This window comes from Empidonax traillii, unplaced genomic scaffold (genome assembly GCF_003031625.1).
Source record: "Empidonax traillii isolate 1590-97213 ecotype Southwest subspecies unplaced genomic scaffold, ASM303162v1 scaffold1325:size547790, whole genome shotgun sequence".
NCBI classification, from domain to species: domain Eukaryota; kingdom Metazoa; phylum Chordata; class Aves; order Passeriformes; family Tyrannidae; genus Empidonax; species Empidonax traillii.
In genome coordinates, this window is record NW_020956518.1 from 17,666 (window position 1) to 43,836 (window position 26,171).

At 48.5% G+C, this 26,171-nt stretch overlaps 1 protein-coding gene across 5 annotated transcripts in view; it reads right to left on the minus strand.

The window, feature by feature from the left end:
- Positions 1–5,375: 5,375 nt before the first annotated feature.
- LOC114069655 (xin actin-binding repeat-containing protein 1-like) overlaps positions 5,376–26,171 on the minus strand; it is a 34,031-nt gene continuing 13,235 nt past the window's right edge. For 4 of the 5 annotated variants that reach the window (XM_027906599.1, XM_027906601.1, XM_027906598.1 and 1 more), the window contains exons 6-8: positions 17,003–17,163; positions 15,684–15,737; positions 5,376–14,076 (exon numbers count right to left, since the gene is read on the minus strand). In XM_027906599.1, the coding sequence (XP_027762400.1) occupies positions 6,379–14,076; positions 15,684–15,737; positions 17,003–17,163 (7,913 nt within the window). In that variant the 3' untranslated portion in view covers positions 5,376–6,378. Of the gene's footprint in view, positions 14,077–14,200; positions 14,324–15,683; positions 15,738–17,002; positions 17,164–26,171 lie in introns of those variants that run through there. The other variant, XM_027906603.1, reaches the window with a different exon arrangement.

The following is a 26,171-nucleotide window of genomic DNA, read 5'->3' on the forward strand; positions in this document are numbered from 1 at the left end:
CGGAAGGGCGTGCCTACCTGAAGCTACAAAACGTATCTCCAGATAAGAGAAAAGGCTGATAAGAGGCAAATCCTTCTTATCATGCCAATGTCCTCCCTTGCATGAGGACTGCAGCTGTGGAAACTGTGACACTCACACCTAGCCTGAGCTATTGATCTCAGATAATGGACCATAATGGGCCATGATTGATGCTGTAACATCTCAGGAGGTGTCAAAAGCTCTTGACCTGTCCTGTGATCCAAACCCCACTGCCCCAGGGGAGTTAAAAGGCATTTCCACCTGAGCTTGAGTGTATAAAACTCATGAAATCTTTGAGTTTTTTGGGCTTCCCCTACCCCTGATGGAACAAGACCATCATTTCAACCAACAGACACTGAAGCTGCAACTACCAAGTTTCATCACTGGATCCAGCTGGTGGTGACTCTATATCTTCCTACCTTTATATTTTCTTTCTCTTTCCTTATACATTTTCCTAATTGTTATTTTTATGCTTTTGTATTGGTGTTTTACTACAGATAATAACAACCAAAACGGCTACACACCTGTTTTCCTTTGAAACCAAGCTGTTCCAAAATAAACCCCACACATCTGTATTTACAAACATCAGTTATTCGGTGCCATTTCACTCCAATCTGCCCCAAGTGAGCTATTAACAAGAACCAGGGTTACCCTCGCCTTCTGAGGCCGGTTGTGAGAGGAGTTGTGGAGTGCTCTTGGAGGTTGACAGTGATAGGATAAGAGGCAGTGGGAACGAGCTGGAACAGGGGAAATGGTGATGAGATACAAGAAAAACCATTTTCACTGGTGGTTAATTCTTCAGAGAGGGGCCCCACTGAACTGACTGTGTAACCTCACACCTCTCCTGGACATGATCCTGAGCTACCTGGCTGCCTCAGACCTGCAGAAGGCTGGGTGGAGACTTCCAGAGGTACTTTCCAACCTACCTGGCTCAATGTGGTGCTTAGGGACATGGTTTAGTGGTGGACCTGTCAGTGTTAAGGTAATGATTGGACTCGATGATCTTACAGATCTTTTCCAACCTTAATGTTTCTACGACTCTAAGAACACGAGGCACCCAAATGACTCCTCCAATTAAATCCCATATCAGTATTCCCAAACTGTAAATATCTATTGCAGTTTCAGCTCACCTTTGGCCCCACCAGCCACGCAGATTCCTGGTGCACAAGTGTCTACAGCCTTGAGGTAAGCACTCTTCAGACTAGTGATGGAGAGGCAGATCGTACCAGGGAAACTGCCTGGCCTTTCTCATTCCCTGAATCGTGTCCTGCTGGAACTACCCTTGGACAATTGTGATGGAAACTGCTTGGACATCCCTTAAAAATAAGTGCACCTGGGTCCTACCACTCACCTCAGCTTCCTCCCACAGACCTGGCAGCAGAAACACGCGCGGTGCACGCAGACCCCGTCAATGACAAATCGCTCCATGGAGTAGATGGGCTTCAGGCAGGAGGCACATGTTTCTTTCAACATGGGCTGAAGAAGGAGAAACTGAAGTTAAATAACTGAATCGTGACCACCTGGAAATGTATCTGCAAGCCAGTTTAGTGGATCTTCTGCTGGGTTGCATTTTCTTGCTGTTCCCTTCGCGGGTCTGTTGTGAGAGTTCAGCTTCGCGTCTGACTCAATTATTTGTCAGCTTGGATAAGTCACTGTTCATTTCCAGTCAGGGCAGAAAGACAGAAAACTGTTGGACCCTCAATGAGAAAAATTATTCAATCGTTTGGGAGCAAATGATTCATTCAGTTGAATAATTTAAAAACCTTGAGTAAAGTTAGAAATGTTCTTCAGAGCCTCTGACTCAAAAACTCTGGCTGTTCAGCTCCTGGAATATGGCTGCTCACACTGACACATAGTCCAAACATTAAAAAGACAACAGATATCAGCATTAAAGCTTCCACAGGTCCACAAACCTGGTGCTTTACTCCAGCATGTTCCCCCTCTGGACTGTGTTTTATGCCATGACCTGATTCCTCAAACACTTCTTTATGTGAAAAGCCCAGGGAATCTCTCTGGAAAGTGTTGCCAACACCAGCTATGTCAGTGGAGAGAGAAAGGGAATAAAGAATCTTGGATATCAGCCCAGCTCCAGAAATAGCTCCAGGTACTCTGCATGGCCAAGTGACCCACAGGATGCAGGGGGCAATGTTGGTGTCTCTGTGCATTCCTTCTCACTGTGGTGCAAAGCAGAGGCTCAGGCTACCTGGTGAGTTGATCTGCAGGTCAGGTCTGTCCAAAGCCCCAGCAGGAGCACAGGGTGAGCCCAGCCTAACTCTGACAGGTCAGTTCTCTGAGCACTGACACTCCCTCTCATCAGGGCTCTGATGTGAGGCACAACTCTGCCTCTTTTAGGGGTGTAATTCGCCACAGTTCTGCTGGGGCTCTCTGATTCCTCTGGTTTTTTTTTTTTTTCTCCATGTGTTCTCACCCTTGTTTGCAGTGTTAGATCAGAGAAAAGGAAAGCTTGATTTCTGCTCTCACGTGGAGTGGGGCTGATGGCCAAATTTTGGCTTTGACTGGATGAAACAGTTTGTCTAGAGAAGCCCCATCCCTGGAAATGTTCAAGGCCAAGTGGGATGGGACCCTGAGCAAACTGGTCTAGTGGTGAATACATGAGTAATAGGTGTCCAAACTCCCAGCATACTCAGTGGAGGGCCAGTTAAGGGAATCTGGAGGGTGACACATCTACCCTAAGCCAGGCCCATATAGTTGTACAAAATCAGTCAGTTTGCAAGATGAATTTCCCCAATATTACTGCAGAGCTGTGCTGATGCCAGTGGGAGGGCAGTGCTGGTGAAGGTGAAGGAGAAATATGCCCTTGTGCAAATGTAATACAGAGACTTCAAGAGGAAAATGGTATCAGAAACCAGATGGAAAGTGGTGCCGTGTCAGCAGGTGCATCCAAGAGAAATGGAAACTCTGCACCTTTGGCATGGGTGTCATTTCATGGGAGGAAATGAGCAGGTTCTTTGGCAGAGAACAGTAAGTGGTGATGGGCAGCTGCACGAAGGCAGCATCATCTGCTGTGATGCAGCAAAATGCCAGTGCTGGCCATAACAAACCTCGGCCAAGGGATGGGCTTTGCTGCACGGGGCAGGAGAGATCACAGTTACACGTAGGCACTCTGGCAGGCACTTCCTCTGGCAGTGACAAGCTCTCATACTGCACAAGGTACATTTGTCAGCCCCAGGAACAAGCCTTCCTAATGGTTTGGAAGATAGAGAGGTGATCAGCAGCAACTGAACGGCGCTGTGGGCAAGGAGATTATCTTGAGGCTTCTGTGAAAAGCAGTAACAGAGTGTTCCTGGACGGCTCTTCCAGCACACTGCTGATTACTGCAGCGCTGAAAGTTGCAGCTGGCTCATGGCTTATCAGTCGTTGTCTTTTTTTTTTTTTTTTTTTTTTACCTAGGGTGAATTAGAACCTTTATATAGTAGGAGGAGTCAGCCTTGAAATGCTCGTGTTATTGATAGGTGGAGAAGCTGGTGAAAGGTCTGGAGCACAAGCCTTATGAGAAGCGACTGAGAGAGATGGGCTTGTTCAACCTGGGGAAAGAGGAGGCTCAGGGGGGACCTTCTTGCTCTCAACAGCTCCCTGACAGGAGGTTGTGGCCAGATGGGGATCAGTCTCTTCTTCCAGGTAACAAGCAATAGGACCAGAGGGAATGGCCTCAGCTCACACTAGGGGAGGTTCAGATTAGATATCGGGGAAAATTTCTTCATGGAAAGGGCTGTCAAGCACTGTAACAGGCTGCCCAGGGAAATTGTGGACTCACCGTCCCTGGAGAGATTAAAAAATGTGTCGATGTGGCATTTAAGAACATGGTTTAGTGGTGGAGTTGGCAATGTTGAGTTAATGGTTGGACTCTTAGAGGTCTTTTCCAGCCTTAATGATTCTGTGATTCCATGGTGAGCACAAATCTTTCAGACCTCACACTGAGTATCCCCAGGGAGGCCAGTGACTGATGGCAAGAGCATACCTGCTGTGGGCACTTCAAATGTGGTGTAATTCATGCCCACTGCTGCAAGAGAACCAGGCCTGTAGCTGAACTTGTCCTCTGACCACTCAAGAAGGCACAGTTTAGACAGGGACAACTGTCCTCTGTCCACTGGTCCAGGTAATTCTCCCAGCCTGTTTGCTCTTGAAAATACCTACCCAGCACTGTGTGAGAATGCAGCGACCCACAAAGAAAAGGAAAGAACAGCGAACAATGTCATGTGTTGTAACCAAAAATCACAGAAAATCTGTGGCAACTCCCTTGGGATTTGAAAGTTTGTATGTGCTCTGCTGGTTTATTATTGCAAGGTCTGAAGCACGGAGAATATGAGCTGATCCTTCAGCTTGTATTTGAATTTCAAATCTTTGCATTTGTTTTTTCTCTCCAGCCCTTTCAGTGTTTCAAGGAGCCATGTATGGTGCTGAAATAATGCAGCATCTGTGTCCTCATCATATTTCAGTTCCTGGCTGATGGAAATACCATGAAAGAAACACAGCTTAAATGATCTTAGCCTCATAAATGGCTCTTTGAGACATTCAGTAATCCTGCAAAATGAGAAACAAACAAAAAGATCGGTATTTTTAAACACTGGCAGTGCAGGATATTTGGGTTTATTTGAGTTCCTGTAGAATCATTCTCATTGCCCAAGCAACCTGTTTGCAGCTCACCAAAACTGCTCCACAGTTGTTCTTCAACAGAAGTGAAACAAACATGTGTGATGGGCACCCTGAAGCAAACTGAGATGGAAATGAACAAGGATGAGAAAGGAGTGTTGGAAAAATTTTGAAGAGAAGGTCCAGATTACCAACACTCCCTTATTTTTACCATTGGCCCTACTAAAAGGATTGGGAAGGCCTAAACACTTTTTTTTTTTTTTTCTGACTGTCTGAAACCAGATATGCTCAGTTTATGATGATCTGCTCTTCTAGCTCAGCCTTCAGTGTTTACTTTGGTGGAACTGAAAATCATGTTCTTACTCTTCTTCTGGCATGTCTTACTTTCAATTTTATGGGGTCCCAGATGTAAATCAGTAAGTTCTGGGCATGTACGTGTTTTTGGGGAAGGAAGCAAAACTCCTATGTGGTCTACAACACCTTGAACAAGGTGTTGCATGATGCAAGATGAGATCTGCTATTTAAAAACCTATCTAAGGACTCAAGGATATGGAGTGATGGACTCTGAACAGTCCCTTCCTCCCCAGTGTTTTGCTCTTAACTGATTAGTGTAGGCAAACATTAATCATAACCACCTACTAATTTTTTTTTTTTTTTTGGAATGAGGTTACTGTTCCGATCTCAGAAAGACAAGGTACTTTGAAAGGAAACAGGCACTGAACAAAAGAAACTCAACCAGACCAAAGTATTTTTAGAGGTAATGTTTACCTTCAGAATGCAGCAATAGAAGTTAAAAAAAAAAAAAAGCCACAAAATATCTAAAATCTTCAGTTGAGAATGTACAAAACGAAGTCATGATAATAAGAAAATTGTTTTACAAAGTCTCAAAGTGAATTTAAACAGTAAACATGTAGGAAAGCATGGAAAATCTAAAATAAGGGTTTTGTATATATTGAATAATAAATTACAATTCTAGAAAAAAACAAAGGAAAGCTGTAACCATTCTGACTCAAGTAGAGAATCTTTCATAGCATCTTTCTCTGGGGGAATGGCATTGGTAATAGCTGTAGGTCTTGGCTTGACAATTTCCAGGAGCATCAAACACTTTCCAGGAACCGAAAAATAAACTGATAAACACCTCCCCCAAAACCAATAGTGACAGCAATTCAAGACTTCTTTTTTTTTTTTTTCTTTTTCCTTTTCTTTTTCTTAATGGTTAAAAGAAAACTTATCAAACCCACCCATCAATATGAGCTTGTGTGTATATATATATGTGTGTGTGTGTGTGTAGGATGCCCTTCTTAGAAAAAAAAGAAGGTACCATAAAGGTGTTTGTTTGCCAGTGACCAGGTTGGTTGGCTCTTTAATTGATCCTACCTATCCTTCCTTCTGCAGTAGTTCAGAGAAGCCCGAGACAACACCACCAGCCCCCCCTCCAAACTGTCGGGGGGAAGATGATACCCTAAGGTGCCCATGGATGGATTTTTCCCTTGTGCTTCTAAGAGTGCCAGGACTCTGGGTTGTGGTGCAGCACCAAGCCTGTTGGGTTGGCCAGGGGAGGGCTGTTCTCCTCCAGTGTCAAGGCAGACTGCATTTGTCCTGTCTGTACGCAAACACCAAGACGATGACCCTGAGAAGTCCCTGGGGTGTAGGTGAATCCCTGTGTGTCATGTAGCTGAAAGAGGAGAGATGTTTATGGTGGCCTTTCTCTTTTGTCTCAAAGAGTCCTCTCTTACTCTCCAGAGCCTCCTATTTCTTTGGCTTGGAGTTGCCAAAGGTGACAAAGACCACACCTGGCTCCTGGAAACCCCCGTTGGTGTGGAAGTTTTCGCCCGGGCTCTTCAAGTACCTCCGAAACACGGGTGAGGCAGAGACCTCGTACTGGGGATGAGCCACCACATCGCACATGGAAGATGTTTGTGTCTCAGACTGTTTGGTGACGGTGGTGGACGAGGTGATGATTTTGTTTCCAAACTGGTCCATTTCCTCGTACTGCTCCATGACAGTCCGGGTGGCTCCGTAGAGCTTGGACCCATCGGGCCCCGTCTGCAGCTCCAAGATGCTCTTCTGCCTCCGCGGATTTTGTGGGCTGGAGACATTCAGGGAGCAGTACTCCGAAAAGCTTCCTTTCTTCCCACAGTGGCAGCTGTCCTTGGAGGTGTCCGGGGAGCCCTTCTCTTTGTCGCTGATTGGATGGCTGGCACTGCCAAGGCTGTGCTGTTTCACGGAGCTCAGCCCAGGTTTTGTTTGGACGGGGTCTGGTCTCTTCTCTAAGGGTTTCGTGTCATGCCCAGTAGGCCCAGCTGATGGATGGCTAATGGGGCTAAAACTGTTCTGAGCAAAAGCACCCCTCCTTCCTGGAGAGTCAAGACAGTCTGGCGAAGGGGCATCCTGGGGGGAATGCGCTGTCCTGGGTGATTCTGCTGGTTTCCTGGCAGCAGACTCGATGGAGATGTAGGAAGGTGAGGAGGGAGAGCTGACACGAGACTGAACGAGGCGGGGGACCCCCAGCTCTGCCTTGGTTGCCTCAGTCTTTTCTGCCACCTTTGCACTTTCCACAGATGCTGCTTCCCCTGACTCCAGTGTGACTTCCTCCTGTTTGGCTTTGCTTGAGACAATACTGATTTTACGGATATTGCTACTGCTCACAGAGCTTTGGGTGTTCCCCAGAGACTCCTTGAACAGCCCTGACAGCCCTGCAATGTCTGACTCAGACTTGAGACTAGAAACAGAATAAATAGCTTTCTTGATGGCCTCCTCAATGTCCAGGATCCGTGCAAGTGTCTGTTCCTTCAGGTGCATAATCTCAGCACTTGCTCGTTCCAGGTCCTCAAAAACCAGCTCCACTGAGGAGACACTGTCAGTGTCCTCCTTTTCCAGTGCCTCAGCCTTGCCCTGTTGCTTGGCCTGGTGGGCCTTCTGACGAACAACCCACTCAGGGACCTTCTCAAAGAAGCTCTTCAGAGCTTTCACATCCACTTTGCTTGTCTCCTCCTCAAACTCCCTCACTCGAGTCAAGATTTCCTGCAGCTGCTCCTGCCTCCTGAGGTTCTCAAAGATCTCCATAGCCTCCTTGACATTGCCTTTCATGATCTCCTCTTTGTGTACTGACAGCCTCTTCCGACGCTCATCTTCTGTTTCTCTCGTTTTTTTTTCTCTCATAACAACCACTGGCTTCTCCTGGGCAGGTGTCTCTGCCTCCCCATCAGGACACTTCAGTTGCCCACTAGTCTCCTGATGTTGCTTCTCAAAGGAGTTCATTGACTGCTGATGGAAGGACATTGAATGAGACATTTGCCTCCTCTCATGCACCTGCTGCACAACCCTCTGACTATCCCACGATCCGTAAGAATTAGATACACTTTCCCTTTCCACCTTGGATGAGGCATTTTGTGCAATGTCATCTCTCTTTGGAGGAGCGGTGTGGCCCACAGGGGAGGTTCTTGGCTCAGTTTGTCCTGGCACATTGTTTGTCTGGGGCCTGCCAGGACAGGTGGGAGGTGACAGTGGAGAGCACCCGTTCTCATCTGGGCACAGCTCTGTGTGTCCCTGAACCACCTCCCCTGGGCATCTCCTTGGAGCAGCAGCTTTCCCACTCACCGTTCCCTGCTTGACTTCTAAACTAACCACTCCATTTTTCATTGGCTTTGAAGTCTTAGCACTGTCTGATTCCACCTTTCCTTGTCCTGCTTTGTTGGCCTTGTACCTTTCTTCTGCTATTTGAAGAGGGGTTTTGGCAGAGTATTTTGGCACCTTTCTCTCAGTGTTTGTACCCTGAACTGTGACAGTCTTCTTCACAGATGCCTCCAAATTGTAGGATTTTGCCTGAACTTCCTCATAGCCTGATTGTTCATGAACTTCCACGCAGCTTGATCCCAGCTCCATGGTGGGAGTCTTTGGCCTGATGATTTCCTTCAAGCCTAGAGGTTTTGGAGGCAGGGGAGGAGGGATGGGTTTGGCTGACCTGCTTGTGCTGTTACTTGCAGAGGCAGAATGTGCCTCGTGCGAGAAGTGCTCAGGTTTTGGAGGGGGAACAGGTTTTATCCTGTGTGGGGCAGTAATTTCTGGTTTTGGGGGAGTCTTGGGCTTCTCTGCAGGACTCTGATCACTGGGTTTGCAGGACAGAGAAGGGAGGGTAGGAAGAGGGGTCTGGAGTGGTGCAGAGCATCCTTGGACTTCATCTTTGGTGGTTGGTAATGGAAGGGCACCTTCTCTTGCTGCTTTAGTTGAGGGTGGGCAATGTTCTGCTTTCATCACAGCAGCTGGGGGAGGAGGAGGAGGAAAGTCATTATCAGCCTGTGACCCTGAAGCCACTACAGCAGTCTGGTTACTAGTGACTTGAGTCTCATTTTTCTTTTTACACACAGAATAGGACTGCCCTGCATTTCTGTATATCATAGCAGCTTTAAAGTCCCCTCTGGAGACATTAACGTTAGACTTTTCCAGCGACTGAAGTGTGGCCTTTAAATTACCTCGGACAACATCCTCCTTTTCTACCAGGCGCTGTTCTGTGGCGGCACTTTGCAGTGCTCTGATAGCTGTCTGCACATCCCCTCTGACAACAACATCTCTTTCTTCTTGCACTGATTGCTCTTTGTAATCAGACTCAACACAAGGGTTTATATAGGTTTTCACTGGCGTGGCAGTATAAAGGCCATCCTTAATGCTAAAATCTCTACTAGGCACAACTTGGCTTTCCTGGCTCAATAGTTGTCCTGCCTGTACTTCCTCAGAAGCACTGACCTTTTTGTGTGATGCTATGCTCTTCTGAGACACGCTTGTGTGGGTCTTGGATGCCTCCTGAACTCTGGTGGTGGTGGTCCTGGTGGCAGTGCTGCTGCTCTCCTGCTTGGTGGATGAAGAGTCCTGTTGGTGCATGGTTGATTGAAGGGTCATTGTCCCCTGTGTGCTGACTGTCTGCTGCCTGCAGGCTGTGTGGACCTCCTCCCTGTTCCTCTGGAACTTGCTCTGGACATGGTGCTGGATGTTTTTTGCTTCTGCTGTTGCCAGCCTCAGGCTTTGCATTGCAGCCTGGAGATCGCTCCCAAGGGCCTTTTCTTCCGTCTGAGTCTGGCTTGCTCCCCCAGTCACCACACTCTGCTGTTTCCCATCCACTTCTGCCCCCTGAGATGTCACTTGGGTTGGAAACGTGCCTTGCATCATAGTTTTGGGTTCCTTCCACTGGGCAGCAGTGGTTTCTTCTTTTTCTGCCTTCTTGCTGGCATCAGACACCCTTTGGATTGACTTTGTAGCCACTTTAAGACCTCCAGACAGAATTTCTTCCTTTCCCACCCCTGTGGGCAGGGGTTTCCCAAGACATTGCACTGTGGTGCCTGTCACACTTGCTGCATGCACAGCCTCTCTCTCTAACACACCCTCTCTGCCTGTGCTTTCACTTACAAATCCCTTTTTTGCTCCCTGCGTAGTCCCCGGCTCACTTTCTGCAATTACTTTCCCCATTTGTTCTTTATTCGGTAAGATATGCATGTTAGCCCCCTGCACAACCCGTGGGACGCTCTCATCTTCCCCCTGCTCTGCTTGGGCATTGATGAGGGATTGTATCTCTGACTCCTGCTGCAGATTCTTCAGATAGCTGAGATCTCCCTTCTCAATGCAGCTCGCAAAAAGCTGGACGTTTCCCTTCTCATTGTCCTCCCGTTTGATGGTTGCTGCTGCTTTCTGCTCCTGAGAAGAAGCCAACAGGTTCCCAATGGTTGACTTCACATCCCCCTTGACGACTTTCTGCTGGACAGAATGGAACAGGAGGGAGTAGAGAGTCATCTTCACTGACCCCGACTTTGTCTCTTGTAGGACCATCCCCTTTTTGATGGAAGCATCTTGACTAAGAAGGCCCTGTAAAGCCTTGGCTACATCCCCACTCAAGTCCTCTTTGCCTTTAGCTTCACTCTGGTCCAACAGCTGCAATGGGCTTACTTTGATCTTGCCATCTCTGTCCTCCTCCACCAGCACACTCTGTGCTTCCACATCGGTCCTGTGGAGGAGCTGCAGCATAATCCTCTGCAAATGGCCTCCCACAACCTCCTCCTTCAGGATCTCTGGAGCACCTGGGCTGCTGAGCTGGTACTTCACCATCTTCACACTCTCCGTATCATTGGCTTCAATGAGGATCCCATCGTGCTGGATCGCCTGGCAAGTGCAGAGAGTCTCTAAAGTCTCCTTCATGGTTCTTTCTTTCAGTTCTATTTCTATGCTGCCTTCAGAAGCGCTGAATTTATCCAAGGGCGTGCTCTCGAAGAGCCACGTTGTGCTTTTCACATCTGCACGAGGGATTGCTTCTTGGGCCCCAGCACTGGCCGTCACCTCCGTGTCCTTAAGCGTGTCCATCGGCTGGGTTTCAAACAACCAGGTGCAGCGTTTCACATCCCCCTTCTGGCTGTCCTCCCTCTGCACCGTGCTCATGGATGAGCTTCTCTCCGCATCCCCGTACAGGGAATCCACAGGGTGGTTCTCGAAAAGCCAGGTGGATGTCCTCACGTCACCCCGCTGAACGTCGCTGACACTGACCATCCTCACGTACTTCTTCTGGCCCACCTGCTGGGACTCAAAGAGCTGCTTGTTGGACTGAACATCTCCCCTCTGCACATCGTCTACAGTTCTGGGCACAGACAACTTTCCTACTGAGAAGGAGTCAAGAGGCTCTGTCTCAAACCTCCACCGGGCAGCCTGGACATCTCCTTTCTTAATGTCTTCTTGGGTGACAGCTCTGATCACAAACACCTCTTCTTCCTTCTTGATCTGATCCAAGGGCTTAGTTTCAAACAACCACCGGGCACCTTTCACATCACCTTTCATGATTTCTTCTTTCTTCACTGAGGTGACCTCATGGTATCCCCCCTCTTTGTCCTGGATAGCATATAAGGGTTGGCTTTCAAACAGCATCGTGCAGGACTTGACATTTGCTTTGCTCATGGTGTCTTTCTGGATCTTCTGGAGCTCTGTCTCGTCCACTTTGTCATGGATTTGGTCAAGGGAATAAGTCTCAAATACAAACCTTTTGCCTCCAACGTCTCCCCCCTTGATATCCTTTTCTGGAGGGATTTCCTGGATGCCCTCAGAGTTGTCCTTCAGGGTATCCATGGGGTAGTTCTCAAAAAGCCATGTGAACTTGTGCACGGATCCGGCTTCAATCGTCCCAGCATCTTTCTGGGATTTTGGTTTGGTGGCTGTATCCAAGGGCTTAGCTTCAAAGAACTCCTTCACCCTGGACACTTCCCCAGACTGTATCTCCACTCGACTGGAATACCGCATGGTCTTTTTCCTGTCAGCTTCACCCACAGTGCTGTTGCCCAAGGGCTCAGTCTCAAAGAGGTGCCGGACAGTTTTGACATCAACTCCCTGTAACTCCTCCTGACTGTACGCCTTACTGACTTGCAGATACTGCTCCTCCTGGCCTTTCAGGGAGTCCAGGGGCTGAGTCTCAAACATCCACGTGTAGGACTTCACATCAGCTTGGGGCACGCTGCCGTCCTCCTCCTGCTTCTTTTCAGCCTTCTCATACAGGGTGTGCATGGGCTGGGTCTCAAAAAGCCACCGGCAGGTCTTCACATCCCCCCTCTGGGAGATCTCCCGCTTCACTGAGGGGTGCTCCTCTCCTTCCATGGCTTTGTGATGAATGACATCCATAGGCTGAGTTTCAAAGAGCCACTTGGCTGTTCTGACATCACCAGCCACCACCTCTTGCTTTGTGATCCCCCGTATTATATCCACTTTCTTGATGCTTTCATCAAACTGGTCCAGGGGCCTGGTTTCAAACATCCACTTGTAGTTCTTGACGTCCCCACTGATGATCTGCTCTCTGCTTACAGAGGTGACTTCATGGAAATTGCCAAAGCTATCCTTGATGGCATACAGAGGTGTCGTCTCAAACAGGATTTGGTTGGCTTTGACGTTGCCAGTTGGAATCTTCTCCTCCTCCTCTTCTTTCGTGATGGGCTCGGCATCAGCTTGTTTAATGCTGTCTAAGGGGAGAGTCTCAAACAAGGTCTTGAAAGACTTCACATCTCCTTTCACTACTTCTTCCATGCTGGTGGCTGGAATTTCTTCTTCAAATGCTTTGGAGATGCTGCCGAGGGGACAGGTCTCAAAGACGTGTTTTCTTTGCTTCACATCTCCCTTCTCCTCTGCTGAAAGCTCTACTTTCTTTAAGCGCCCCACCTCAAAATTGTCTTTCAGCGTTTCCATTGGCTGTGTCTCGAATAGCCAGAGTGTGGATTTCACATCACCTCCAATGACTTGTTCTTTGGCTACAACACTTTCTGAAGCTTCTCCTTTCAGGGAGTCAAGAGTCTGGGTCTCGAAGAGCAACCTCTGCTTAGTGACATCTGCCCCTGTGACAAAATCTGTGGAAGCCTTGAAGTCCTGTTCTTCAACTGTGATTTCTCTGATGGCATCCAGGGGCTGAGTTTCAAATATCCACCTTGCTCCACTGACATCTGGCCTTCCAATTTCTTCCAGTGAAATACCACGGATTATCTGCACTTTGGAAGTGTCCTTGTTGATGGTGTCCAGGGGCTGAGTCTCAAACAGCCAGCGAGCCGTTCTGACTGCATTGCTCTGAATTTCTTCCCGGCAGACGGACTTGATTTCATGGATAGTCCCCGTTTTGTCTCTGATGGCACAAAGGGGCTCTGTTTGGAAGAGCCTGACAGTCTTCTTAACATCGCCTTTTAGCTCCTGGATTTCTGACTTGAGTTGTAGGATGCTCTTCTCCTCCACTGAGGAGCAGCGCCCTATAGCATCCAAGGACTGTGCTTCAAAGAGCTGTTTGGCCCCTTTCACGTCACCTCCTTGGACAGGCTCCTTGAGAACTGCCTCCTGCACTTCGGTTTCATCTGAATACAGTTTGTTTAATGCGTCCAGTGGTTGGGTCTCAAAGAGCCACCGGGCAGTACGAACATCTCCCCTGGCAAGGTCTGTTTCTGACACCTTGGCTGATGTTGACAGGCTGTATCCGTTGATTGACTGGCTTTCAAACCTCAGGGAAGTACTTTTCACATCCCCACCAGGAATGATCTCTTCTTCCGCCAGCTTCTTGGTGGCTTGGTGGTCCCCGATGGAGTCCAGCGCCCAGTTCTCAAAAATCCAGCGCATGGACTGAACCTCCCCTGGGAGAACTTTATCCAGGTTCACAGAGGCCTGTGCATTGGGGTCTTCGGTATTAAGCATTTCTGCCAGGTCCTCAGTCACAGCTTCTTCCAGGTTCTTCCTGAGCTCGGGATGCATGTGTCTGTAGAGCCTCTTTAGCTCGTTCACCTGGCGCTGCTGGTAGAACTTGGAGAAGGCTTGTTTTGGGGGAGGCACAGGGAGCGGGTTGAGATCCTGACTCCCCGGAGCGATCACCTGGACTGAGCTCACGGCGGGGGGGGGAGGCAAGTCGTCTTCCATTTTCTTGGTGGCCACTTTAGACGGTTTCTGAGCTTCTGACATCTTTGGGGAAACAGTTTTAAACGTCAGAACCGTCTCTCTCCCGCCAGCCCCACGGCTGTTAGTGGTGAGAACGGCAAAGGGAAAAGCCAGCAAGGGAATTCCATGCACCAGCTAAGCCCCGTACCTTTGGTTCAGTAGCACACAGCACTCCAAAATATCACACCACTGCACACGCTCCAGGCTTGGTGTTAGCTCTGGTTCCACTGCAAGGGCTCAAGGCAAGGCCTCTGTTCCAGGTGAGCTGGTTAGTCTACGGTCCCCAGGATTCGGTCCAGCCACAGCATAACAGAGGTGCTCGATTTGGACTGTGCCACCAAGAGAGCGACCACAAGAATGACGTGAAAGAGGATGCCTTAGGGCAGTGAGTTAAAAGTTAACTTCTCCCTCCTGCTCCCAGGCATCTGGGGCAGTGTGAGGACATGCAGGGAGTCTGTGAACACAGGACACGGGTGCAGGAGAAAGTCAAGGAGCTTTTTGTGAAGAGGTCTGAGGAAGTAAATGGGGAGAGGGAACCAAACTGTCAACCTGAGCTGATGGTGCTGGGTAGCACCATGAGCTTTTGGTCGCAACCTGGGTTGCCCACTGCTCAGGAGGGAGGGTTGGGGGAAAGATGTTCATCCCATTAATGATTTCTTCTGTTGGACTCATGGGTGTACCCCATGCCAACATTTACACAAGAATAGATGGACAGTTACACTATTAAAGACTTAAATAAAGCTTTTCTGACTTGCAGACCTGTACAGATAGTAGACTAACTAAGGTTTACAAGCTGCTGGGATCAGCAGGCCAAATTCAGTGCTCCCTTACTAAAAAAAAGCAAGGCTGAGGTATCAGAGGTTGGGGATCACCCATAGCTGGGTTCCAGGAAAGGTAGACCTGTTTATACTCAGCCTGAGCTCAGCTCATATTCACAGCAGCATTGCTACAGGAGTGAACAGAGTGGAGTGTGAATGTCCAGCCTACATCTGAGCCTCCCTTTCTGCATTGTTTTCCCCTTAGTCTGGGAATCCTGGGCACCGAACACTGAACTGAATACCTGCAACCTGCTCTGCCTGGGCGTTTGTCCACAGGGAAGGCAGCTGAAGCCTTTAATCATTGTCTAAAAGAGACTGTAATCCTGGTGGCTTTCCTTTCAGTAAACAGATCTGCTGACCCTTGGCATGCCTGTGCAGTTACGTCTGTGGAGTTATGCCTGGAATATTATTAGTTGTGGCTCAAAGCAATGGTGCGCGGTGTTATTTCACTCTGTTACACGCAGATTGTTCTGGCTAAAAATAAGTTTTGAGCATTAGTGAAAGAAACCCACACTCAGAATACCAAAACCCAGCATACTCTGCAGCAAGTGTAAAATGCAAATCTTCCTCTGACTTACTTTGAATGCATTTTTTAAAATACTTTTTGTTTGTTTGTTTTTGATGTGGTGTTTTTTTTTTTTTTTTTTTTTTAAATCTGTGAAGAACTTCTGAGCATGAGGAAGGGCTACTGAGCAGCTGATAGCTATATTCAGTATGAAAGCGCTCCTTGCTGCCTTGTGTGGGTATTTCAATCACACTCACAGGCCACAAATATTTGGTTAGATAACGGTGCTTATCTTAAACATTTCCTACCTTGCTTTTTTTCTGCCTGTGGGGAGAGTGAATGGAGTTGTCCTTCACAGCACTCTGTAAAAGATATGAGGAGAAATGACATTTAACTGCATAGCAAGACACATTACCCATATATATATTTTTATGTGTTTATGTATATTAAGATGTATATCAAATACAGAAACCTGAAAACCATTACAAGTCAGGGGGCTTTTTTTCGGGTCACTGGCAGTTCTGTGCAGATGAGAAAAAAAATCTTATTCAAAAATGTGCATTTCTTGAAGTCTCAGTCAACAAATAGAACCCCAAACACATTTTTTTAGAGTTAGGGGAAATCAAAACTAGGCAGGTTTGATTTAGGCTCTGGCTTTGTTTATACTTCAACTTTTAAAAGACAAGACTGATCTATATTTGTAATTGCATTACAAAATGCTTAATTCATTGTTTTGGATTTTTTTTTAAATTTTTTTTTAGTCTTCTAACCAGTTGTAATTTTTTCCGGTTGCAGTCTCCACTCACTCATTTTCAGCTGGAACTGTTTCAGCCTGGATTTGTCCAGTGCAGAGTCCCCATACACACTTGAGAGACCCCATCTCTGAACCCCATAAAAGGCTGAGAGTAGGGGGGAACATGAATGTGCCTGCAGCAATGGTCCAGATATGAAATCCTATCCCATGTTACTCTTGGATCACTAGTTATACTGGGGAAATGGGGAAAATGTGCCTTATAACCCTTACAACCTGAATTATCCTATGGCCCCGTTGATCATCCTGGAGTGGGGCATTAAATCCCTGGATCCAGACTAAGGACTACAAGCAGAGGAACACAGGGAGGTTGCACTGCACAGTTATGCCTGAGTGTGGCATATATGGAAATGTGTGTGTATGTGTGTGTGTTGGAAGGGGGATAGGATGGAGATGTAGGTCTTGCTCTGTGCTAAATATTTCCTCTACCGATGTGTGTAAATATATACCTGCAAATAAAGCAGAAATCTCATATATGAACAAGCTGTATGGGCTAGTGGCTGTGGATGTGTGTGAGCTTTGGGGTGTGTGTGTTTGGTATGTGTGTGCATGTGTGAATTGAATATGTACAGAATATGTGTTTGTTTGCACACAGCTTATAAATCACGCTCATACCAGCACCTCTGATAACATTCATCCAATATTTTCACAGGACAATTGAAAAAAAATGGTCATTTTTGGAAAAACAGACTCTGTGTTTCTGCAGATTTACTTCACCAGACACATTCTCTCTCCCTCTCTTACAGCCACTTGCTTGGGCGGGACATTGTTGGGATGCCGCTGGTGATTTGGGAGGGGGAGGATGCTGGTGCTTACCGGCTGTGCGGGGCTGCCGGCGTCAGCAGCAGCGGCAGCTGTCTGGGAGAGATAGAGAGCCGACAGCTCCTTCACGGAGGGCGCAGAGGACCTCCCTCGTCCTTGGTGAAGTATGTGGATAGTGTTGTCTGATGTGTCTAAAACTGACCGTGCCCGATCATCTGAAACAGGGACAGACGTGCGTGGTGAGCCCCGAGCCAAAGGCGGGAGGGCAGGGCCAGGATGGAGAGTGAGCATCGCTCACCACGGGCTCTGCCGTCTGCACACCAACCCCCCTGGCAACCCCAGCCCTGGCACCCCCCCTCCCCCCCAAAACTTAACATCATACCCTTTTGGTTCAGGGAAAAATCACGGAGATTTCCACTTTTTTTCATGGGTGAAATGGGTTTTGAGTCTGCATGAGAGTCACACGTTTGGCAGTGACCTGATGCCACCATCCTGGTGGTGGAACACAGAGACCCACCCCCATTCCTGCATCCCTGGACAAGACCATCACCAAACACAAGCGACTCAGAGGATGTGAAGGTGCTACCCATGTTTAACTTGAGCCAATTCCCACCACTCTCCTATGGATGTGCCTCTCAAGCAGTTATATCCATTTATCTTCACCTCTCCCCTGACACCCTGTTTCAGGAAATGGAGAGATGGTGAGGCTACAAGACTTGCCCCAGGATGTAGCAGGAAGCCTTTGGCAGAGCCAGAAAACCAAACCCTGCTCTTAATTTAGAGAACTGATTTTCTGAGCTGCACCAGCTCCCATGGGGCCCCTCTGGAGCCCAGCATGGCATTGCTGAGATACTCAAGATAGTCAGCATTCCTACCTTTGTTCAGATGTCTCCCCTGGAGAGGGAGGTTTTCCCTATTGGTTTCGTGGGAGCTGAGGTTGTCCCTATTGGGTTCGTGGAGAAATGGCCAGTCTGGGAGGAGGTGACCTACTAGCCAGACATCCTGGGGTCTGCTCAGAGGGACTGGATGGTTGGAGCATTTCTGGAATGATATTCAGGGCATGGTGCCTCATTCCTATCTGCTGGAATTCATCCCCCTTGGTCCTCATCCCCCAAAACAGTGGGGGCTTCCCCTCCCCCTGAGGATGAAAGCTGTGTCCATCCACAGAGAGAGGTTCATGTTAAAATTAATAGATTTAATGCTAGTGGGTTCAGTTTTCACAGAAACCCAAAATTCCAGCTAAGAACTTCCTTTTTGCAGTACCCTGCTAGGTAACACCATCCCCACCTCCCGCCAGAGACATATACTGAGCTTTCCTTCTACATGATGCACCTCAGTTCTCCAGGTTAGTCAGGGCTGTAATTTCTCTGTTACCACTGCACAAACACGAGAAGGTTCTCCTGTTCTCTGCAGGCTTGCACTGCTGCATTTGGATTTAGTGCGGTATTTGCAGTGCTTTCTGTTTGAACAATGGGCTCTCTCTCCACAAATCCAGCCATTGCATGGCCAGGAAAGGGCTGATGTACTTTTTAGTATGTGCACATTAGAAGCACTGCAGCCATTCCAGCGTTCTTTGCCTGCAAATCTCAGTCCCCAAATCACGAAAATTAGTAAATAACAAACCCAATGACTCTTTTTCATTATGTTTTGCATTTTAAGTTCAGATTTTCAAGTTTTTCTCTAAAATACTGAAAGAAATTTACTCTGGTTTTATTTGAAATTGACAAGAGCTGATGTTATGCACTAACAGAATTCCAGGAGCTGGTGTTTCAAACAGAGGGAGCAGAGGGACCTCAGTGAGTTGTCAGACCCTGACCAGTGTGCTGCTGGAAGGAGCCAACTCCCCAGGTCTGTGTTGCCCTTTGTTCCAGCTGCTCCATTTTGTGATGAACCAAGGCTGGATACAAGAGCAAGCAGTGGGATGCAATACAGATTTAGCTGCCCAGTTCTGCTGAAGGTCACTAGGACATCAGAGGAGGAAACAGAAGAAGGTATTTCCTTAATGCCTTTTTTTTTTTTTTTTTTTTTTTGCTAAATCACCATGTAAATATGGCACCTCTTTCCCTGATTTCTGCTCTGCACAGCTTAAACACCCAGTCAAAAGGAACTATCTGTCTACAGCCAGTGGAGACAGTGGCAAGATCTGGTGCAGATCTGGTGAGTCTTGAGATAGGCTGAGAGGTTGCAACCACCCTCTGGTTGCATCAGTTTTGCCCATGTTACTCGAGACACCCCAAATTTTGACTAGATCCTGGCTTTTTGAGATGAACAGCATCCTGGAAATCATAGGATCCTAGAATAGTTTGGGTTGGAAGGGACCTTAAAGGTCATCTAGTTCTAACCCCACTGCCATGAGCAGGGATGCCGCCCCCCAGTTCAGATTGCTCCAAGCTCTGTTCAACTTGGCCTTGAACACATCAAGGGTTGGGGCATCCACAAGTTCTCTGGGAATCCTGCACCAGTGCCTCTCTATCCTCACAGTAAAGAATTTCTTCCTCATATCTAATCCAAATATCTCCTCTTTTAGCTTTAAACTGTTCCCCCTTGTCCTGCGGACATCAGGAGGGTCCTTGCAGCATTTGCTGAGCTGGTTGCAGAAAGCTTTGAGGAGGGCTTTGGAAAATCTTGCCTGGGAATCTCTTTCTTTTCTCCTCTATTGCTCAGTTACCTTGTGGAAAGGCAAAAAGGGGTCCAATCAGCCTGGCAAGCAAAAGCTTTCTCCCTGGTACGGTAATGAGGTTTGGCTAAGCCCCCCAGTAAGAGCAGTGGGGAGACAGTGAGCCTTGTTGGCTTCAAAGCAGAAGGGCAACCAAGCACAGATTTGCAGCCTTTCTGGCTGGGAAAATGAACATAAATCCTTGGTTTTCTTGAAAACTACCTCTAGGAGATGGGAGCACTTCATGGCAACACAGGGACCCTGCCTAAGTCGACACAAATGTTACTGTGCTTAACCACTTTGGTGCAAAGTGCTCAGCAAAAGAATCCCCACGTCTGAGAGCTGGGCTGATGATACTTATTGGTCTCCTCCCTCCCCAGTCTCTGGGTATTACCACTGAGATGATACAGTTTGTATTGACCTATAGGCCTGTAGGTTGAGATACTGCACAAAGAAAAGCAACGTGCCCCTCCAGCCAGGAACGAATAGTGAAGCTCAAGGAACATTTCCAGTCCCTGCAGTGGAAAATAGCACAGTGTCAGTGCTGCTGAGTCCTTCATCCGTTAGCTTGGATGGATGAAAGGCCACAGGGCTTGTTTTAATGACAGATATAATTAGATACAAGGTTTTCTTTGAGGCCATTCCCTTATCGCTGCCTTTGTTTTCTTTTCTTTTTTTTCCCCCTTCCTTTCTCTCTCTCTCTCGTTTTTTTTTTTTTCCCCCTTTTTTGCAGTACACAGGCTGTGCACAGCCCTCTGTTTGCTTATCACTTCTCACAAACCCGCCCGCCTTAGATAGGGGCCGCTCCAACCCGCCGGGCGGCCGGCTGGCTCCGCGCTTCCTCAAAGCCTGGTCTCTCCACACGTCTCCGCCTGACGAAGCAGGCTGCTGCCACCCTCCAAATTGCTAATTATAGATAAGAGCCGAAGAACAACAGTTCATTCCGCTAACGAGGGAGCCGAGCTGTCGCTTGTGCGTGGATAACAACACCCAAGCGGCACCGAGGACGCATCCAGAGCTGCGAGCGAGGCGCATCCCCTGGGAGGGGAGAGCGGAGCTTCCCAGCTGGGGATGCTAAAGCAAAGCCAAAGGTTGTTATGCAGGCCAGAATTAGGGTGTTATTTGTTGTGCTTGAGGTGGAAGCCCAGTTTGAACCCTGCGCTGGGCTCCGCATTTCTGCCTCGCTGAGCAAAAGGGCTCCGCTGGCACGTTCGGCATCCGACGCAGCGCTGAGTGATGCATCCCGCGCGGCGCTGATTGACCAGCGCTGACTGCAGCCCCAGGGACTTTAAACCAGATACCTCCAGCATTAAAGCATCCCCCGCGAGCTAAAATAGAAGGAAAGGTCTCCTGAAAACCCCCTCCTCCCGTGCCGCCCAGCGGCTGGCACTGCGGCCGACGGCTCTGCTGTCTAAGTGAAGGATACAGGGAATGCTCCTCCCCGCTGGCGTTTGTCGGCAAAATGTCCTTCGTGCCAGTGTCTGGCGCCGGATGAATCTGCACATTTCGTGTGAGGGGCTGCAATGTTAGGACTGTCCATGGGGAGCAGCTGTCGGGTTTCTTGAGCTCTTCCCATGCCTGACCCATGTGCAACTCGGGCTCAGTTTACAGCCTCTCTGCCCCATAAGTCGCGCCCCAGGAAGGCAGGGAGGGCTGTGGGACCTGGAAACTTGCAACGGGGGAAAACAATTCCTTGTATTCGTTTGTACTCACTGTTTTTTTCTAGACACAGGGGAAAAGGCAAGGCAGTGGGGGAAAAAGACTCTTAAATATTCATCTAAAAGTTCACTCACTTCCTCTTCAGTTATTGCCCATAAATCACTCAACTGCTCTGTCTCCTACTGAGGATAATATTACAAGATAAGATAATATTACTCTTGAACCATAATCATGTTACCTCTGACAGCCAACTCCCAACAAGTGGTAAACAAATCACTAACAAAACCTCTCCTCACCCCCCGCCGGCCCTCCCCCGAGAAAACCCCATCTCACCAGTAACACAGCGGCTCTGTGTCACTCTGCTTTCTATTTAAACCTATTTAGCCTATAGAGGAACAACGCTACCCACCTGTTGGTGTCCACCACCGCTGCCTCTGGCACTCCTTCACAGCTCCCACCACCAACCCCAGTGAGCTACCCAGCGCCTGAGTCACCTATTAAAAAAAGAAGCTGCAAGCTCAGCACCAGTCTCCCGGGTCGCCTGGCCAACCACATGTCATCGGCTTTGCTCCCAAAATCAGCCGCCCTGAGCAAACACAGCTGCTAAGCAAAGCCCTTTGTGCGGCCGTGCGCGCCCCACGGGCAGTCCCTGAGCTGGGGGTTGTGTAACGGGGCCCGGGATCAGCTGGGGGCTCGCACAGGGCTTGCACGAGTCAGGGGGGAAAGGGATAGTCCAGCGGGGCAAGCTCTGCCGGGGTCCCGTCCCCGCTCCATCACTTGCTGAAGGGAGCAGTGCTGTGAGACCATCTCACCCCGAATCCTCCGCCATCTGCTCTGTGGCTGCCTGACATTGTCCCTCCGCAGGTCAATTTTGGGTTTGCCACGTTGGCTGCTCTACCTGCCGTGTCCTGTGCCACGGAGCACCCACGGTCTCACCCCTTGGCTATGACCTGGCTCAGGTGCCTCGAGGCTTTCAGTGAATCCCATGGTGCAGGACTCAAAACCCAGTACCCAAAGGCCAGTTAGAGCAAAGGGACCTGTGTCCTGGAACTCCTTAGCACCGGGGGAATCAGAGATAAAAGAGAGGTTTCTTCACATTGTGAAAGCAACTTTTTCTTTTCCAGGGGGGATGGAGGAGAACTGACCTGGAAATGCTGCGGGGTTTGTGGTGCTCTGGGCTGGCTGTTTCCTGGGAATCTGGGGCTGCTATTCCCCCCTGCAGGGGATTAGCCATGAGCTATCCCCAATTGGATGGTCACAACCAGCTCAGCCCCCTGACCCAGGCTGTGTGGCTGGATGTGTGTCCCCATTTCCAACTGCTTGTCCCTGGCTTGCGTGTCGGTGAAACCTCAGCAGCTCAGTGACCCCTCCTGAAGCTGGAAGCACATCCCTGCACATGGGGACCCTCTTCTGAAGTGCCTCTCTCCAGCTGCATGTACAGAATCACATCTGTCCCATCCTCCTCCCAGCTTTTCTTCCTGGAGAGTTGGGAGATAGAAGTGACTCCCGAATACCGGCACTGCTCCAGGGCTGGGCTGGGGGAATTTACATGGATGGGTAAGCACCCATAAAAGGTGGCTGGGAAACCAGTGCTGCAGCTTAATCCAGGAGCCAGGCAGCCCATTGGGGATGCTCAGTCAGCGGAGAAGGATTTAAACCTCTGCCCCAATCCCTGAACCGGTGGCCCCGGTCCATAGGGAAGCTCTGCCAGAGGAGACACATGCTGAAGGAGGTGTGGGAAGTGGGGCAGGCTCCCTGCTGCCCTAGTTTGGAGGCTGCCAAGAAGGTGAGCAGGGAGGGGTAGTCCTGGGGGGTGGTGGTGAGGATTTGGGAATGGGAGAACATCTCTAGCTGTTTCTCAATGTTCCCATGACCCACTTGCGAGGCTTTAGAGAATGTTAAAATATCATGTGTTTTTCTCCGAAAGCAGGGGAAAAGAAGGTGGGACAAAGATGCAACAGGGAGCATCAGTGGGATTTTAGGCAGGCTCTAGTAAAGACTGGGGATGAGTCATGCTCTAAAACACCTGCTTACCCTCATGGGTGCTCCCCCCGACACCAGGATCACACTTTTTTCTGTTTGCAAACTGCAGTACTTTCTCTCATTTTCAGTCCTACAAAGGACCACGAGGATTTGAAATTCAAGCTTTTTTCTTTTTGCCATGGGTTGGCCCATTATGTGGCAGAGTGGCAATGGTAAACATGTTCTTTTTACAAAGAAATCATGTGTTGTTTTACTGTTTTGGTCCAAGTTACCTGTTTGTTATAACTATATGGGCTGGGAATCAACCTTTAAAAGTGAGAAGTAAGATTTTCACAGGCGCACCTACCAACTCACATGTAGAGCAGCACTAATTACAGTTAGATGGTTTAAAAAATCATACAACCTAAACCCACTGTTTTTTCCCCCCAATTCTAAACTTTCATGAGTACACCTCGTCCTTTCAAATAAGTTTGTACAGCATCATGTACAATAGATCCCTGATTTGGAGATGAGGGGCATCCCTGGTACAGAAAATAAATTTAATGACTAACACACATCAAAATTTATAAATCATTCTCTTTTGAAAGGATTTAAGAATGATTTTGCTCTGTCTGCAAGCCATATATTTTAATCACTTGAGAAGCTCTGGTGCACAGAGCTAATAGATGAATTCTGGGGTGGGAAACGGGCTGAAAGGCACCGGAACCAGAGGTATGTGCTAAACAAAGAAGTAAAATAAAATAATGTAATTAAAGACCAGCTGTGTTGAAGAGGAAATAAGATTTAAATTATCATTTCATGCTTTAGGAATTGCCTACTAAATTGTAGTCTAATAATTAACATTTTGCACGTGTATAAAGTTGCATTTGCAAATCTGAGGGGGTGGAAGGAGATGAAGGAAAAAGCTACTGAGGAATACCTGGTTTCCTGCCTTTGAGTTTCAAAATCAGATCTCTCTGCAACTTCCAGCACCTCTAAACTGAAGGTTCATGATCTTCCATCACTTCTGCAAATGTTTGTGGCTCCTCAGTGTCAGCTGGACTTTGCAGGAGCAACATCACGACCCTCAGGTAATTTAAAGAGGTTCTGAGAAGAGCTGGGAAAATTTAGCCTCAGGCGGAGCTGAGTATCTGCCCCAAGGCAGCTCAGGGCTATTTCTGGGCTTTGCAAAAATCCAGGAATGTGGAGGACTATTCCTGGCAACAAAAAAAATGCCAAGAAGCTCTGCTGAGAGACAGCTGCAGAGTGGCATTGCTGGTTGGGGACGCGGCCTCCCCGAGTGGGCCAACTGCTGTGGGGTTGTCTTTCCTTAGAGTGGGCTCCAGCATCACCCCATAACCTCACTTCTTGGGTACCAAGTGTCTAGAGAAAGTGACTGCATACCTGACTGTGTGCTCGGCATTACCTCGGTGTTTCTCTGCTAAGTTAATAAAGGGTTAATAAAGGCAGAGTGGATGTTTAATTACTCTCTCCTCTCTCTGTACCTCGCTGGGCTCTCAGTACCCAGCCCTGCCCTCTGACACGCTGGGATCCTGTCACGCCCCGCTCACGCCAGCACCATTCTCGTACCCTCCAGTGACTCTTTGTCTGTTATTTACAGAGGGTTTTTCCACTGAAATGGTGATAAACACCCCCGCTTGACATCCAGCGAGAACTGTTTTTATTCCCCTGTTCCCCTGGTTCACCTTTCCCACCACTGGGACCACTTTTACCCCTCTGCCAGTATATTCTCTCTGCTCTCCCTCCCCCCTCAGTGCGGCATCTCAGCCCTTGCAGGCTGAAATTCAGGATGGCCATTCACGACGGCAGCTTCCCTCCCTCCGAGATTCCCCATCCCCCGGGGAAAGCAACACCGAGCTGCCCACTGGAATAATCTCTGCCTGGGGGAGAGGGCTTCTTGGCATGCCGCAAATACCAGACCTTTTAAGGGAAGCCCTCCCTAACCCGCTCGGAAGAGATACCTTGGGAATGTCTGTGCGGGCACGAGCTCTGTGAGCATCACCGGCCCCACATCCTGCCTGGGATGCAGGGCCCGGCAGGGATCAGGGCTGAGGCGTGCACCTTGAAGGATTTCTTTGCCGTGCCGGGGGTGTTTACGCGGGGGCATTGCCCGGATGCCACGCGCTCCCAAGGAGCTGCCAGACCCTGCCTTTGGCTTTCTATTCTTATCCCGGTGTTTCCATGGCCCCGTTGGCCCTTTATCGCCGGCAGCCAAGAAAATTAAATACTGTTTTGGAAGAAAGAGTCACATCCAATACCAGCTTGGCAGTATCCTTTAAAGAGAAAACCCCAACCCACTTGTTGCTATCGAGATTCCCAGGAATTTCCGTTTGTTTCTGAATAGGGCAAATTGCCAGCAAGAGTACGGGAGGGGAGAGAAATGTTTGGCTTAAAAGGGTAAGGTATCAGTAAGATGCAGTACTTAATGCAGAGATTCCTGCTACTGTGTTCAGACCCAGACTGGGGACTCTTGCTGGTGTTGAAAGAAGGATCTTTACCCTCCTAGGAACAGGGTTAGGGAATCCTTGCTTGGTTTCCCCCCAAAAGGAAGTTTTTGTATCTTACAAAACACTGCAAGTACTCAAGGGCTGAAAACAAATTCCACCCAGGCTGGACCCCTTAACTGACACTAATGAACCACCTACCACTTGGTTTTCAGATTTTTTCTCTTCTTGCAAAGTGGTGTCTGTACCAAAAGCACAGGGAAAGAAAGGCTACTCCACCTCTCTTTCCCTAAATCCCTGTTTTCTGATGAAAATCTGAAGTTCCTTCACATATTTTTTGGAAAAGACTGAGCTGAAAACTGGAGACTTTGAGGGAACAGGGGAAAGTTAAGGAATTTCTGTTGTTCTTGCAACAATCAGCAGGATGGGAATCTCAGAAGGAAATGTCAACTATTGCCTGATGCATGAGCAAAAAAAAAAA